This window comes from Hyla sarda, chromosome 2 (genome assembly GCF_029499605.1).
Source record: "Hyla sarda isolate aHylSar1 chromosome 2, aHylSar1.hap1, whole genome shotgun sequence".
Classification (NCBI taxonomy): Eukaryota; Metazoa; Chordata; class Amphibia; order Anura; family Hylidae; genus Hyla; species Hyla sarda.
In genome coordinates this window covers 262,793,364-262,811,208 of record NC_079190.1, presented here as the reverse complement: position 1 = coordinate 262,811,208, position 17,845 = coordinate 262,793,364, and the positions used below count along the sequence as shown (strand labels likewise).

The 17,845-nt window shown below is 42.1% G+C and overlaps 1 protein-coding gene across 1 annotated transcript in view; it reads right to left on the bottom strand.

Moving 5' to 3' along the window:
• Positions 1–14,135: 14,135 nt before the first annotated feature.
• The window catches only part of RRAGC (Ras related GTP binding C), a 56,308-nt gene continuing 52,598 nt past the window's right edge, over positions 14,136–17,845 (bottom strand). The window contains exon 7 of the mRNA XM_056557093.1: positions 14,136–16,554. Within this exon, the coding sequence (XP_056413068.1) occupies positions 16,403–16,554 (152 nt within the window). The 3' untranslated portion in view covers positions 14,136–16,402. The remainder of the gene's footprint in view (positions 16,555–17,845) is intronic.

Here is a 17,845-nt window from a genome sequence, read left to right as displayed (position 1 = left end):
ACTCAGAGACCTTAAGGGCTTGCAGGGACTTGAAGTAGATATGGTCAATTTAATGTAGGCCATGTTGACTTGACAAATGAAGACTGAAACTGACTTGACTTTGACTGATGACTGACAATACTTAGGGTGGTTTCACACCACAATTTGTACTTACGGTTCCCGTATACGGCTGGGAGGAAGGGGGGGCGAGGCTTAATCGCGGCACCCGCACTGAGCCGAATAGGGGAACCGTATTTAATGCATGTCTATGAGCCGACCGGAGTGAACCGCAGCCTCTGGTTGGCTGCTTTTTCGGCCGTATGCGGTTTCCCGACCGCAGGCAAAAACGTGGTCGACCGCGTTTTTGCCTACAGTCGGGAAACCGCATACAGCCGAAAATGCAGCCGACTGGAGGCTGCGATTCACTCCGGTCGGCTCATAGACATGCATTAAATACGGTTCCCCTATACGGCTGAGTGCGGGTGCCGCGATTAAGCCCCGCCCCACTCTACCCAGCCGTATACGGGAACCGTAAGTGCAAATCGTGGTGTGAAACCACCCTAAGACTGTGGCTTACTTGTAGCTGCTTGTGGCTGCAGACTGGACTTGAGGCCTCCTATGACTCTGGACCCTCTCTAGGACTCGACTGCACCTCAGCAAAGACTTGTAAGGAAAGAGAGAGAGCTAGCTCCACCCAGGGCTTATATGGAGGAGACTAGCAGGGAGCCCATAGGCCCCCCATCCCCCCCGGGATCACCTGGTCACTGGTACCTCCTGGGTAACAATCACATGACAAGTCACATGGTAAACAGTCTTAAAGTGACCACGCTTTCTGAACACATTACATGGTATAATACATTAGAAACATATTTAAATGGGGGTGGGGGGCAGATGTAAGGGGGCCCAGGGGACACTGTAGAGAGGCTGCCTGACAGGGCAGCAAGGGTACGGGGTAAAACCTCCCATACTGGTCCACCACAATTATTTGCTGAACAAGATTTTTATTTGCATTGGAAGCGTTTTTGGCATCCGCATGAGTGAAGCTGTTTGCTGCCTCTAGGTGGATAGCGGATTTTCCTGACCTGAGTACTGCATTGCCTGATTTTTTTCTGTCTATGGATCTGGCCATGTTGGAAGGCTCTGCAAATAGCCTACCTGCTATAGAGTGACATCTATTAACCAACAGCTGTTCACTACATGCTCCAATAACAGCACTACAGGACAAATGAACTTCTTTGATTCAATATCTACATACCATACCCCTTGCCACAAACTAGTCTGGACACCTTTTCTGCATTCAGGAGGAGCAGTATATCTGCTAGTGAGGTGGTTCTTAAAGGGACAGTGACCAACTACTCACTCATCCACTCAATCTGTGTCATTATTCCACTCTGTGGTAAAGAAACTGTGTTATACCTGGATTTACACAACAGGTTTAGTAAAGTTTCCAAGTGGTTTCAGCTTAATTCTAGTATCTAAAGGTCTCATTCCTGCACTTTGTACTACATAGACAACTTTTTTTGACAAAAGACTGTGTGGGCTCACATGGGAACATCAAGTTAGCAACACCACCCTGACATGTGACATTCCTAAAGAACTACTCAGGGTACCAGCTATTCCTATATAGCTGCTACTCAAGCACTTATCACTTGTTCCAGTCTACAACTCAGCAATATTCATATGATGGACAAATCGCCCTAGCCTCCAGCCCATACCGGTAGGGTCACACATGTCATATTTTGCTATGCATTTGCTGTCGCATATTTTCCTACCCATTTAAGTCAATGGGTAGCAAAATACGCAGCTGATTTTGCTAACCATTGACTTTAATGGGTAGGAAAATAAACAGAAGCAAATACGGCACTTGTAACCCTAATTGTAATTTTCTTATGAAACACCAATCCAGGTCCTTTCTTCCTCAGGCAACTTCATGCAGTTCCACTGCACACACTCCCCTTCTGACACAAAAACACTGCACTACACAGTCTTTCTCTTTCTGCATGCTTCTAAGTGCTGCAGTTTTGTATTTCAATGACCCAATGCTCACACCCTCATCAGCTTCAGGATCTTACTGAGCCTATGCTGGCATTAGGATCTTCTCCTGAAAGCTGGCAACCAGGTAATATAACATCTTATGCCCAGTAAACTGCACATAAAGGATTATATGCTCCATTCTTGGGGGGGAAAAAATATATATGGTGGTCTGATGAAGCCCGCATGCGCGGGTGAAACCGCTGTCACACCTAAGACGTTTGCAGCGTCCTGCACTCACTCCCAACTCTGGCTGCCAGGGTCTTGCTTGAAGTTCCACCGCAATAAAAAGAAGTTACCTGCTACAAAATGTGGTGAGTGCGTCTTTATTCTTCTTGGATGTATTCACATGGCGTTATGTGCACCACAAGATAGAACCACCTGAAGTAGCTCTGCATTCACAGTGTGTGAGGTTTGCCTACATTGCAGCATCGGAGGTTACCTGTCATATTGTACCGACAGTGCTCAGCTTTGCTGCTTCTGTTATATATATATATATATATATATATATATATATATATATATATATATACACTGCTGAAAAAAATAAAGGGAACACTTAATCAACACAATGTAACTCTAAGTCAATCACACTTCTGTGAAATCACACTGTCCACTCAGGAAGCAACACTGATTGACAATCAATTTCACATGCTGTTGTGCAAATGGAACAGACAACAGGTGGAAATTATAGGAAATTAGCAAGACACCCCCCAACAAAGGAGTGGTTCTGCAGGTGGTGACCACAGACCACTTCTCAGTTCTTACTCTATGCTTCCTGGCTGATGTTTTCATCACTTTTGAATGCTGGCGGTGCTTTCACTCTAGTGTTAGCATGAGACGGAGTCTACAACCCACACAAGTGGCTCAGGTAGTGCAGCTCATCCAGGATGGCACATGAACGAGAGCTGTGGCAAGATGGTTTGCTGTGTCTGTCAGCGTAGTGTCCAGAACATGGAGGCACTACCAGAAGACAGGCCAGTACATCAGGAGATGTGGAGGAGGCCGTAGGAGGGCAACAACCCAGCAGCAGGACCACTACCTCCACCTTTGTACAAGGAGGACCAGGAGGAGCACTGCCAGAGCCCTTCAAAATGACCTCCAGCAGGCCACAAATGTGCATGTGTCCACTCAAACAGAAACAGGCTCTATGAGGGTGGTATGAGGGCCCGACGTCCACAGGTGGGGGTTGTGCTTACAGTCCAACATCATGCAGGAGATTTGGCATTTGCCAAAGAACACCAAGATTAGCAAATTCGCCATTGGCGCCCTGTGCTCTTCACAGTTGAAAGCAGGTTCACACTGAGCACAAGTGACAGAGTCTTGAGATGCCGTGGAGAATGTTCTGCTGCCTGCAACAACCTCCAGCATGACCGGTTTGGCGATGGGTCAGTAATGGTGTGGTATAGCATTTCTTTGGGGGGCCACACAGCCCTCCATGTGCTTGCCAGAGGTAGCCTGACTGCCATTAGGTACTGAGATGAGATCCTCAGACCCCTTGTGAGACCATATGCTGTTGCAGTTGGCCCTGGGTTCCTCCTATTGAAAGACAATGCTAGACCTCATGTGGCTGGAGTGTGTCAGCAGTTCCTGCAAGAGGAAGGCATTGATGCTATGGACTGGCCCGCCCGTTCCCCAGACCTGAATCCGATTGAGCACATCTGGGACATCATGTCTCCCTCTATCCACCAACACCACGTTGCACCACAGACTGTTCAGGAGTTGGCAGATGCTTTAGTTCAGGTCTGGGAGGACATCCCTCAGGAGACCTCATCACCTCATCAGGAGCATGCCCAGGCATTGTAGGGAGGTCATACGGGCACGTGGAGGCCACACACACTACAGAGCCTCATTTTGACTTGTTTTGAGGACAGTACATCAAAGTTGGATCAGCCTGTAGTGTGGTTTTCCACTTTGATTTTGAGTGTGACTCCATATCCAGACCTCCATGGGTTGATAAATTTGATGTCCATTGATAATTTGTGTGTGATTTTGTTGTCAGCACATTCAACTACTGTATGTAAAGACGAAAGTATTTCATCCGATTAGTTCATTCATTCAGATCTAGGATGTGTTATCTTAGTGTTCCCTTTATGTATGTTTGAGCAGCGTATATCCCATAAAAAATAATTCTAAAACTGTTGCTGTATTTAAAGGAAATCTGCCATTAGCGTCACCTTTACTAATGTATCAGTATATGCATGTAGTGAGGGTGACGCTGAAGACAATGGTTTTTTAAATGACTTCCATAGTAAGGCAGAAGGATCAGCACAGGGGAGAAGGGCATTTACTCTAAGCATCCAGGCTGGATGTCACAGTGCACCAAGCCACTTGATTTATATCATCGAAAAACCAGGAAGCCACTCATCAGCAAGTGTTGAATGCCATTGTCATCAGCACCACCCACACTACAAGCAGATGATGCTAATGACTGATTCCCTTAAAGTCAATGCATGGCTAGGTTCTGCACTTTGAACAATAGTAAAACTGACTTTGTTGCCCATAGCAACCACATGCATACACTGAGGTAACCAGAGTGCAAAGGGTTTAAGGTGTTATCCTGCAGAAGTTTTTTTTTGTTTTTGTCTTGTTTAAGAACAATGCCCATTCCACAGTATATAAAAAAATAAACCTCTCCTTCCAACGCTCCCGCAGTGCATCCGATGTCCTGCTCCGTTCCCCAGTGGTGATCCTCTTCCTGAGAGAAAACGTGACACTTGTGTCATACTGCTGCTCAACCAATCACTGGCCGCAGAAATGACCTACCTTGACCAGTGATTGGCAGTATGACACAACCCGTGACTATCTTCATCAAGTAGTTTCAGTAGTTTGGACTTGAAAATTGGAGAGCTAGAGAACATTGAAGAAGACATTTTCACGTAAATGTGCTAGAAAACGTCAGAAAAGCTGCTATAAAAACACTATTTCAGTGACCAAATCTACATTCTCCTGACTCCTAAGCTATATTATCTAAAGCTATATTCAAGTAACTGTATGTCTCTGGAATTGCCAAAGGAGTTTAGTAAAGTTTACAAGTTGTTTTATGGAATCTGAGCATCAGAATTCTTAATATTTCTTGACTATATTTCTACTCACAGACATATTATTATTAACATTTATGTGAAAGTGCCTGAAACACACTCTAAATCAAAGCACTTAACCCCTTAAGGACCAGGCCCATTTTCATATTTGCTCTTTAGTTTTTTCCTCCTCGTTCTTTAAGGGTACAGTCCCACTTTCACGCTGCGCAGCAGGAAATACGCTGCGTATTCTCCAATCAGCATACACACAGGACTACCCGGTGGCAGCCCTGTGTCTTCAGTGAGGTTTGGGGTCACATTCACTGCGGCGCACGGCCCTGCCGCCACACCTCACTGAACACACAGGGCTGCCCCTGGGTAGTCCTGTGTGTATGCTGATTGGAGAATATGAAGGGTATTTCTTGCTGCACTGCAGATTTTGCGTAAGCCCTACGTGGGACCCTACCCTAATAGCTATAACTCTTTTATCATGTACACAACCATATGAGGGCTTGTTTTTGGGGGGACCATTTGTACTTTGTAATGACTACCTTAATTTTTCCTTAGCATATTCTCTGGAATTAAAAAATAATAATAGGGGGGTTCCTTTTAACACCATTTAATGTGCAGTCAAAATAACATGGGCACAATTACAACAATGGTGGCAATTACAACAATATCAAATTTGTACAATTTCTGTCATGTTTTACATATTTGAAAGAATTCTAAACTTTTTAGAACTTTTTTATTTATTTTTTTCAATTGCCATATTCTGACCCCTATAACTTTTTTATTATTTGCTATACTGGACTGTATAAGGGCTGATTTTTGGTGCCATAATCTGTTGCTTTTATTGGTACCATTGTGGTATTGATTGGACTTTTTGATCGCTATTTACTTCTATTTTTTCTGGGATTTGATATGAACAAAAAAATGCAATTCTGAGGTTTGGTAATTTTTTTTATGCCATATGGAGTACATAGGGGGAGATTTATCAAAGGATTTAGACTGGTTTTTCATGTCTAAATTTGTCGCACAGAAAGTCGCAGTCTAAAAATGTGCGACTTTTCTGCGACTTTTGCTTTAGAGGATTTTTAGAACATGATGCATGCTAGTCTATTTTAGATGGAAATGCATTGGAAAAAGCATTGGTGCTGAATTTATCAAAAGCGACTTTTCAGTGACAAGTTGCATCGGCTGAAAGTACACTGAAATGTCAGACCATGTTGGAGCAGGTTTAAATACAGTCTAAAGCAGAGATTCCCGAAGTCTGTACACAGAATTTATCAAGAGCCATGCGACTTTTGATAAATTAGAAGTAGAAAGACAAAAAAGAACCAAAAGGCAGCGCCTCGTGTACTACCCTCAGAAGGTAGGGAGTCCAACAATATGTGTGGAATATAACACCCGGAATTATGATCTGGGTGGCCGCTCACCTTACTGCAGAAATAATGCGCATATCACCCCTTAAGGGTACTCAAATTGTGGGATCAGCTGCTCAGCCTGATGGTCGCAGGAGGGGGCAACCCGTCCTGAAGAAACCAGAACAGTAATAAAGAAAGAAGAGACGACTGGAACCAGGCGCTGCTTAATCCAAGGTATTCAGAGACGCAAAGAGGATATTATCCAAAGGCTTTTATTCAAGTTACAGGAATACAAGGTTATGACGCGTTTTGGGGCATGTTACCCCTTCCTCAGACAACTGACATACTTTGAATAGTTACAATGTGTGTAGCTTTTTTACAAAATACGACATTCAGTGTTGGTGAGGTTACCTTAGAGGTTAGATACCCGTTGTGGAAATATACTGTAGCAATACAGCCTTGCATTTATATCAGTACTGTCTACTTGGCACTTAAATTTTTGGAGCATAGCAGCAAAGTGCCAATAGATTAAGATATTCACACGTGAGTTTAGATTGATATGTCATAACGCAGTATTATTGCTATCCTCTGCATTATTCTGTTTATCTATGTATCTTAATATTGTCGTTAATAAAGGTGTAATTTTATTGCATGGTGATGTATAGTTATATGGTTTTCCCTTGTTTTTTGTGGAGATATTTATGTGGAGATATTAACATCATGAAGTCAATATGACAGGATATTTTGTGAGGTGTCTTTTTGGATAGGTTTGGTTAAGAGATTTTCGTACAGCCTGAGCCACTGTGATTCATTTGGGGAATTCTTAGGCCATATTCACGTGGTGGAATTTCTGACCAGGATCCAGCGGAAATTCTGTTGCAGCAGAGTCCATTGTTTTCACATTGATTCTGCTGCACTGTGCACATGGCAGAATTTCCGCTGTGGAAATATCTGCTGAGGAAACTCCAATTTCAGCCTTCGCAGAAAGAATAGACATGTCAATTCTTTCTGAGGAATTCACTCAGAAATGCATTGCCGTGTATGGAGACAGCGTATTTCCAAGCAATCCTAACGTCATCATGTACTGCTGGTGCTCGCTGTCTGCAAAATGTCCGCACAGAAATTTTTCGACAGACATTCCGCCCTGTGAACATAGCCTTAGACTGTCTCTATGATGTCTCTTTCATTCACGATTCATGAATTGCAATAAAGATTAAAAGTTACAAATAACGCAACAAAATAACACAAAAGAAAAAAGAAAAAGAGAGAGTAAGAAAAATGGTAGAGAAGAGAAAAGCCATTTATTGTTTTATATTGACTTACAGCTAATAGCTGGACACAGTGCTTTACCGTAAATAAAAAAAAATGCAGGTAAAAACACCAGGAAAAACAACACTCAAAAAAGTTCTCTTTTTCTGTTAAACACTATGGGGGAGATTTATCAAAACCTGTCCAGAGGAAAACTTGCCTAGTTGCCCATAGCAACCAATCAGATTGCTTCTTTCATTTTTAGGAAGGCCTGTGGAAAATGAAAGAAGCAATCTGATTGGTTGCTATGGGCAACTGGACAACGTTACCTCTGCACAAGCATTGATAAATCTCCCCCTATGTGTGATACTAGCTTAAGGCTGAAATCACACATACAGGCCCTCATTTACTATTGTCGGGTTGTGCGCCAGTTTCGGGCACATTGCGCCTGAAATTCTGTCTGCGACAGAATTTGCGCCTGAATTTGTGCCAGAATTTAAAAAACCCCAACTAACTCTCCATTTTGCTAAGAAAATCCAAAAAAGGGGCATGGCCATTGCGAAAAGGGGCATGGTCACAGAAAGGGGGAATGTTCCCGACATTTTCACAAAATCCCAACATATTTACTAAAGTTTCCGTAGAAAATGTGGTGGATTTGAACTGAGGAAAACCCTACAGATCAGAGCATGTGTAAAGAAAGCAAAGTGTAGGGAAAGTGGAAAATGTAGGGAAACCTTAGTAAATACCGTGGAAAATAAATTGTAGGGAATTCAAACCCACAAAGAAACCTACACAACACTCTTAGTAAATAAGGGCCACAGTGTTTGATGTGAACGTCCTTCTTTTATATTTCCTATCACTTTTGAATCCATTCCTGTCACTCAACTTCTTTAGCTCTTTATTGCGCTCTCTCTTGGTACAAACTGCAGTGTTATACTGTCATCTAGTGGACATTTCCTGATACAACAATGAAAAGTTCCATTTAATATTGGAAATGCAAAAGGAAATATATTTATTAACATAATCATATTATTGCTACTGGTAACCCCTTAAAAACCGCATAGGGAGGTCAGGGTGTTTAGGGGGTAAGAAAGATCAGGTTCCAGTTTTGAGGTCATCATTTTAAGGGTGAAGAAACACTTGTTAAGAAGGGCATAATAGGGAAAGATGATAAGGTGAGGTAGATGTGTCCTCCCATTTCCACTAGGATATACACCATCAATCTAGGCTCCTCTGGTTATTACCCTCAATACTTTGGCAAACAAGACCATACTAATCTGTAAAATATTTGTATTATTTTGTATTATTTATTATTTTGGGGTTACATTATTACTTTGTTTAGGAATTATTAACTGTAAAATGATAAGTTTTATACTTTACTTGCATTTTCCTCCCCTTAATATAAATATATTTACACCTTTTTGTATGATTCCTTCTCTGCGACTTTTCAGATACTTTTTTACCCATTGTGGCTTTTGAGCAAATTTTTTTTAAAGGGGTTCTCCCTTGTTTATACAGTTTTTTGTTATTATGTTTGTGTGTTATGTGTGTATAAGTATGTGTTTTTTATGTGTGTTGTGATTATGTATATATGTATTTTCTTACCTTTTGTGAAGATCCGGAAGCTGGCCCCTTTTTCTTCCAGCGGCTTGCTGTGTAACCTCGGCCTCCGCCATGTTGTGTTCGGTAAGTGGGATGTCGGGGGTGTGTTCTTGCTTCTGTCCTTCCTATCGTCTGACATCCAAGGCAAATCTTTTCTTCCTGTTTCTTCTGTGGCTCAGCGACGAATCTGCGGCCTCTTCCGGCGCATGCGCAGGTAGTTTGTTTGTTTTTACCAATAAAGTTTTTTTTGTCTAATTGACAAACTGTCTGCACTTGCGCGAAGCTATGCTATTAGCGTAGACCTAACGTACGCTTCGCTGTTAGCGTAGCACTTGCATACTCGTGCATGCGCAGACAGTTTGTCAATTAGACAAAAAAAACTTTACTGGTAAAAAAAAAAAAAAACTACATGCGCATGCGCCGGAAGAGGCTGCAGATTCGTCGCTGAGCCATGGAATAAACAGGAAGAAAAGATTTGCCTCGGACATCAGAAGATAGGAAGGACAGAAGCAAGAACACACGCCCCGACATCCCACTTACCGAACACAACATGGCGGAGGCCGAGGTTACACAGCAAGCCGCTGGAAGAAAAAGGGGCCAGCTTCTGGATCTTCACAAAAGGTAAGAAAATACATATATACATAATCACAACACACATAAAAAAAACACATACTTATACACACATAACACACAAACATAATAACAAAAAACTGTATAAACAAGGGAGAACCCCTTTAAATGCTGTTTACAGGCAGTTTTTTAAGCCAGGTCTGGGCTGGTGTAACACTGCAGGAAAATTGCTGTTGACTCAATATACAAAAATATTTCCAAGTGTTTCTTCGAGCTAAGCGTCTGCTGTAGGGTATAGACCCACAATGGATATCTGCTGCAGATTTTTTACTGAAATGCCTCTGTAAACCAGTCACAACCATGCTCCTGGTGTTTTATCTCATGCTAATATGTCATTCTATACTTTAAACTTGTGGTTCTAACCCTTTCCCTATAGTTGAGTATGTGACACATCTGGACCTCTGCCTGCTAAATACACTCATTGGCTGTCCACCCTTCCGCTATGTCCTTCGAGAGGAAGCATGTCACATGACAGGCAGCAGATTGAGTCTGTGAACAGCAGAAGGGCAGGGGGAATAGAATTATCTATATTTTACAGTATACAGGCTAGGTTTATGGTTGGATTTCCATTCAGGCCCATGTTAGTTATTAAATTTGGCTCATGTGAATGTGGCTTAAACATAGACAATCCTTAGACATGCCCCTTTTCCCATGAGAAAATGGTAAGGGTCAAGAGTGGCTCATTTTACTATTCTTTCTGACACAAACATAATAACCCTTTCAGTGCATCACAATTTTGGTACATGTGTTGCCAACATTCTGGTGCATGCAGACAGTAAATGTCGGCCAGGGTCCTGCTATGTTTAGCATGAACACTGCTATTACAGTCCTTTTATGTGAGGCCGCATGCAGCCCACAACAAGCTTTTTCTTGGGAGCTTCTTGCCCTACAGAACTTACGTTATGGTGGTGGGAGGGGCAAAGTCCTCCGAATCACTGCCAGTGTGATCACTCCTCTGTTCTATTGTGCCGTCCATAACATGGAGTCCTATGGGGAAGCCATGTGGCCGATACACATCGCTCTGCCGTCTGCAATGCATTAAAGAGGAAGGACTACATCTTATGGATGGGGAGCAGAAGGTGCAAGAGAACAAAGCTGCAATAGAGGTTGAAATAAAAAAAAATAATAATATTAAAAAAATTATATATAGATAGATAGATAGAAGTAAATAGACTATTCCCTATAAATGTACAACTAAAAATGTGGAGAAATAAGTTAATATGAATTTGCAGGGGGGGGGGGCGAAGAGATGATAATGGGAGTATATCCGTTGAATGTATGTAAAACTGTGCAATACCATTCTGTGTAAGATGAAATCAAGAAAACAAGACTGCACCCACCAATGGCAACGGAGCTTTATTGCAGCATACCAGGTAGCAAAAGCAGGTGGATGGAGGGAGGCGGGGGACGTATGTCCCCCGCCTCCCTCCATCCACCTGCTTTTGTTACCTGGTATGCTGCAATAAAGCTCTGTTGCCATTGGTGAGTGCAGTCTTGTTTTCTTGATTTCATATTCACCGTTCTACATATGGACTTTGCACCTCCAGTATCGGCACCCATACGGGGTTATACATGCACTCCACCATAGCTCCTCATTACTGAAACCGCAGCCTTATTCCAGCTTGTTCCGGGTCACTCCATACCTTTGCTGTATACCATTCTGTGTAATACACACACTTCCCCTTCTCGTTGTTGTAAAATATACAATTGCCCATATCAACCAATCCGATTGCTTCCTTCATTTTGCAGAGGCCTTGTTAAAAAATGAAAGAAGCAAGCTGATTGGTTGCTATGGCAATTTTTCTTCTGGACAGGTTTTGATAAATCTTCCCCAATATGAGATGAAATGGCATCAGACACAGAGGGGGAGATTTATCAAAAACGAACTAGAGGAAAGGTTGCTGAGTTACCCCATAGCAACCAAATTTCTTAAAAATGAAAGCAGCAATCTGGTTGCTATGGGCAACTCAGCAACTTTTCCTCTAGACAGGTTTTGATAAATCTCCCAGGGATTCTACTTTGTAGCACAAAACATATAACACAATAGGTCATTAACCCCTTCATGACCTTTTTTTTGTTCTGGCTCATGGTTTTTTTTTTTTTGTTTCCTTACATTCTATGACCCATAACTTTTTTTTATTTTTCGACTGACAAAGTGGTATTAGGGCTTATTTTCTGTAGGACAAATTGTACTTTCCACTGATACATAAAACAAAAAAAGTGTTTTACGAAGCCAGAAAAAAATATGTAAGGCAAAATTTTTAAAAAATCTGGAATTGCACAATTTTGTGGGGCAATAATTTTTTGTGAGTTCAAAATACGGTAATACTGAGATGCTATCTTTATTGTATGGGTCAGTAAAATTCCAATGATGCCAAAAGTGAACAATATTTGTTTCGTTTTATGGTGGTAAAAAATAAAAAAATAAAAAAATTGGAAAAAAAAAAGACAGAACTGTTTATTACCATGTCATGTTCTCACCCCATTAATTTTTTTATTCTCCCCCCCCCCCACCACCTACTGAGCTGTGATGGGGTTTGTTTCTTGCACAATGAGCTGTAGTTTTTAATGGTAGTGCAGACTTTTTTTTTTTTTTTTATCAGATTAGATTTTTGGGGGATTTAATGTGCATGATCAGAAACATAATATAATAGTTTGGACAATTACGTACATGGCTATACAAAATGTGTATTTTTTTTTCTTTTTTGTACAGTGTTTTATTAAAATAAAATGAGAAAAAGGGGGTGATATACATTTTTATTAGGGGAGGGATTTTTTTTTTTTTTTTACAATATTTTTACGGCTTACATAGATCAAAGTAATGCTACTGCATCACATTGATCCAGGAAATCTCTGTCCGATTGCTAAGGACTGGGGGGGAAGGGGGGATATGGGACCACTAGACATCAGGAAATAGGACATGTAATGTTTAAATGCCGTGATCTGTATGGATAACAGTATTTAACCGGGTAAAAATGACGGACATTGGAGCGAACTCCAATGTCCATCATTACCAGCAGATGTCAGCTGCTGATAGAAGCAGGCATCTACCGGTTATGACGTGGACCCGGCCTACATCATGTCAGCTCACTCGACCCATGACATACATGTACATGTGTCAGGAAGGGGTAAAAATTTACATGGGGGTAAGACATGTTGCCGGAAATAATGGACACCGCATGCTAAACAACTGATACACGTAATTATCAGTTGTGGCATCAGTTGTGTCAAGTTTTACCCTGGGTTCACAAAAAATTTACTATTTTAATCCTGCTGTCTTTGGTTTTGACCCTCTAAGGTGATCACACATGGTCAAGTCAACTGCAGTCTACATCAGTTGTATCAAAGGCTGCAGATCCGGCTGGGGGAGGGGCAAACCGTTCGCTCCCGTACCCCAGCCGGATCAGCCCGTGACTCCATTTACTTTAATGAGCCGACCGGAGTCAAACGGTGACTCCGGACGGCTCAGTTTTGACCAGTATGCGGTTTCCTGACCACAGCTAAAACCGTAGTATACTACGGTTTCAGGTCCGGTCCAAAACCGGATACGGGTCAAAACTGAGTCTACAAGAAGTACTGGCTTAGTTAGGCTCTACTGTGTATGCATGCAAGGGTGATTGTGGGACTATGGGGGAGATTTATCAAAACCTGTTCTGAGGAAATGTTGCCCATAGCAACCAATCAGATCACTTCTTTCATTTTTAACAAGGCCTCTGACAAATGAAAGAAGCAATCTGATTGGTTGCTATGGGCAACTTTTCTTCTGGACTGGTTTTGATAAATCTCCCCCTATGTGTTCGGCTGCCTGGCAAAAGCATACTTACAGTTTAGAGAAAACCAGGAAGTGATCAGATCCATGGGGGAGAAGAACTACACGGCTATAAACTACTTTAAAAACAGCATATTTGTCCCCCTTTACATATGTGTATGTGGTAACCAAACCTTTAAAAGGGGTACTCCACTGGCTACCATTCAGAACATTTACTTCTGAACGCTATATGCGCGCTGCGGGGGTTGGCCATGCCCCCTCAATGCAATTCTGTGGGAGGAGGAGTGATGTCCACCACACCCCTCCCATAGACTTGCATTGAGGGGGCGTGGCTGACCCCTGCAGCACTCACAGTGTTTGGAACTAAATGTTCTGAACGCTGGCCAGTGGAGTACCCCTTTAATGCTTAAGACTCATATGTTAAACAGAAAGAGAATGCGTGGAAAGACTGGAGACAAACCTTCCGGAAGATTGATATAACAAAGCCAAACCTCCATTTCAAGTTTTATTTTATTTAATATCAATTACAGATCATGATTTGAAAAAAAATATATATAAATGATAGTGTCCCTTTAGGTGAGTCACAACCATCAGAGGTGCCATATGTCCATGTTGTACTGGTAGAAAAACAAGGCAAAGTGAATACCTGACCTTTAAAAGTGACCACTTTCTGTAGCTGTCCTGCTTAGAGGGGTACAGGTTGAACGCCATCATGGAATACGAAACTCTGCCATGAGTAAAAAGGTTTGCTTATCGATTACCCTTGTTACACATCATTAAAAAGGAAATATAAATATATAAGTTTTTTTCCCCCACATATTTTCTGTTGACTTTCATTCCGGTCCATATTACGATTCCTTGGATCACTGATCATTTGCAGAATGCACTCTAGTCAACCATACAGACAAGTTACAGTGGCACTTTGTTACATAAGAATCCAGCAAGAAAAGGGCCTTTGGTACAGCAAGAAGGTGCGACGTCATGGAATAACCACCATACTAAAATACACCAGTGGATTGAAGAAAGCAGAATAAAAAAAAAAATGTATCCGCAATATAAACTGCAACAACTGCCACATCTATAACACGTGTAGATCATCTGATTTGTAGTTAGTGGAAAAGTAGTGTTACTGAACAAGGGTTAGTCTTAACCAGCGACGGTACAGGAAGGATAAGCCATATTCTTAGAGAGACATTTACAGCATGAGTCCCATACACCATACACAATTCATCAGTACGGAAACAACAGATAACCTAGAGGTGATATAATACCATAGCTTAAAAAAAATAAAAAAAAAATAAAAAAAAAAAAAAGCAACCCATATTGGGGTAACCCACAGACTGTTCTACCCATTTGTTGAATTTTTCAATAAAAAAATCAAATATTTTAGAAAATTATTATTACAATTGAAGATGAGGAATGGTATAGTCTTGATTTCTACCAGGATGCCTTTTCCCGCTGTGCTTTCAGAGCCGACTTGTCTGATAGACTGGTTGCTAGGGATAAGTGGTCTAATGTGCGTCTTCAGCTGTTGCAAAACTACAACTCCCAGCATGCCCGGACAGCCTTCGGCTGTCCGGGCATGCTGGGAGTTGTAGTTTTGCAGCAGCTGGAGGCACCCTGCTTGGAAAACACTAGTCTAATGTAACCTTTTAACAACCAATCTGCCTCTTATTATTCATCTCCGACGTTGTGCACCGCCACCCAAGGGGCAAAGGACTCTGGTCAGTCCGCAAGCCACTCTTCTGGCTCTTACCAATGACCTAAGGATCTCCATGTAGTTGAAGGATCGGTACGGTTATTATTAGCAGCTCTCTTAATAGAATCCGCTTCCACCTTTTTATACATTTTTAAATCACAGAAAGCAACATTTCATATTGTAAATAATAAACAAGTCTTCAATATACTGCAAAATGCATAACCAATATGGCACCCTTAGCTTACTGTGCAGTTTATTTCACAACAAAATCTAAAAAAAAAACAAAATAAACAAAAAACACATACAATATATATATATATTTATTTATAGGCACCAGCCCTTTAAAAAAAGGCATTTGGAATTAAGCCGAAGGACTGCAAGTTTAAAAGAGAATCTGTGTATAGAGGTGTGCACTTGACTAAGAGTAATACAGTGAAAGCTACTGATATATTCCCGTGTATTATTTCCAATTGCCTCCAAGAAGCAAAGGTGCCGTTCGCCGGTTATCTGCGTTTCTTCAGAAGGTCCTTAGGATTTGCAAACATTACAAGATGAGGAATCACTTGACACGTGCCAGTCTAGTTCTCAGACAGAGCAGTAGTGCGCCCCCTTCTGGAATGTTTTCAGTTTTCGAGGTTGTGTTGTGTGAACGAAACAACCCCCAAGTAGGTGTGTATTTTGTGATTCCCAAGTTTGACATAAATGGTAAAAGAGTTGCAGTAAAGTCAGCATTTATAAAAAAAAAATAATAATAATAATGAACCAGGTAAGATGACATGCGGCTTTTCACATGCATACACTGTTTTACCAGAAGAAAAAGAAATCCAAACCAAAAATGATCCATTTCATATGTAAATCAGTTGAATCATGACAGGAACGCAAACATGTCACTATGATCAGACACTTAAAAGGATGGTGAACAGCAGAGCATGGAAATCCACAAGGTTTCTTCTGTCTGTAGTACCCTGTATTTCTTGCACTGGCCTTTTCACAAGTGACACAGCTCCATGTGGCGGGCAGTGCACTTGGGCTACTTGTTGCAATGTCCACAAGGTTATACTCAGACAGCGTTTGCAGGCGTGCCATTGTGAGTCACTGCATTAAGATTTGGACTGCTGGCTTGATGGCTGAAGGTCCTATGGGTGGAAGCCCCCACCTCAAATACCTCGTGAATGGCTTTTCGAAAGCAGTGAAAATTGTAGTCTATTAATCCTGCAAAGGAAACCAAAAGACATTATGGGTCATATTCAAAACTCTTCACATCAAAAAAGCCAAAGTGTTTTACATGAGAATGATGCAAGGTTTACACTAGTCACTCCAGAGGGTGCGCCATATATTTTTCAGCAGAGTAAAAATATTCCTTAAAATTCTTAACCCGAACAGTCCACCCAATTGTTTCTTCCCCACCACACTGTCTATGGCATTCTGAAATTCCAGTCCAGTCTGCTCCTATTCAGCTTTTATCTTGCCTTTTATATTTAAAAATAGGGATGAACAGACAGCCCCGATCATCCTAAATGATAGGAGCAAGGTGGCAGGGGTGCCACCTCCTCCTATACTCTGCAACTGGCCGAATCGTATGGCAGGGGTGGGGTCGGGGGTGGTGGTGGGTGAGGGTGTGTGAAAGTTAATTCAGTTCTGCCCGCCCCTGGAAGTCCGGTTCAGAGCGGGGGAAGATGGCGGCGATGGTGTGGGAGCCATGGATGCGGTGGGGACAGGCGGCAGTTACCTGCAATCACGTGGGGACCAGGGACTGGCGGCTGAAAGGACAGCAGGCAAGTGGTAGCGGCAACGTCAGAGGCAGCATGAAAGATCGCTGTAAAGTGATCTTCACTGCTGCTTCTAGGAGTTTCAAAACTACATTCACATGGGCGGGGGTTTACATCAAGTTTCCAGATTCAAGATGCGGCAAATTTTCCGCTGCAGCGGGAAACTCCCTGTAAACCCCCGCCCGTATGAATGTACCCTAAAAACACTTCACTACACTAACCCTAAATAAAAAGTAAAAAACACTACACAGACACTACAACCTTACACTGTTGCGCGCCCCCCCCCCAAAAAAAAATTTAAAAAAAAATGTCTTGTATGTCAGTTTTTCCAAAACGGAGCCTCCAGCTGTTGCAAAATAACTCCCAGTATTGCCGGACAGCAATTGACTGTCCAGGCATGTTGGGAGTTTTGCAACAGCTGGAGGCACCCTGTTTGTGGAAAACTGACGTACAGTATTTTTGGTGGAGGAAGCAAGTGTAACGCTTGCATCCAGGTACACCCCTATGAAATTCCCTGATTTAGGCCTCAAATGCACATGGCGCTCTCTCTCTTCGGAGCCCTCTCGTATTTCAAGGCAACAGTTTAGTGCCACATATGGGGTATCTCCATACTCGGGAGAAATTGCGCTACAAATTTTGGGGGGCTTTTTCTCCTTTTACCCCTTATGAAAAGGTAAAGTTGGGGTCTACACCAGCATCCTGGTGTTGCCCCATATTTTTCATTTTCATTAGAC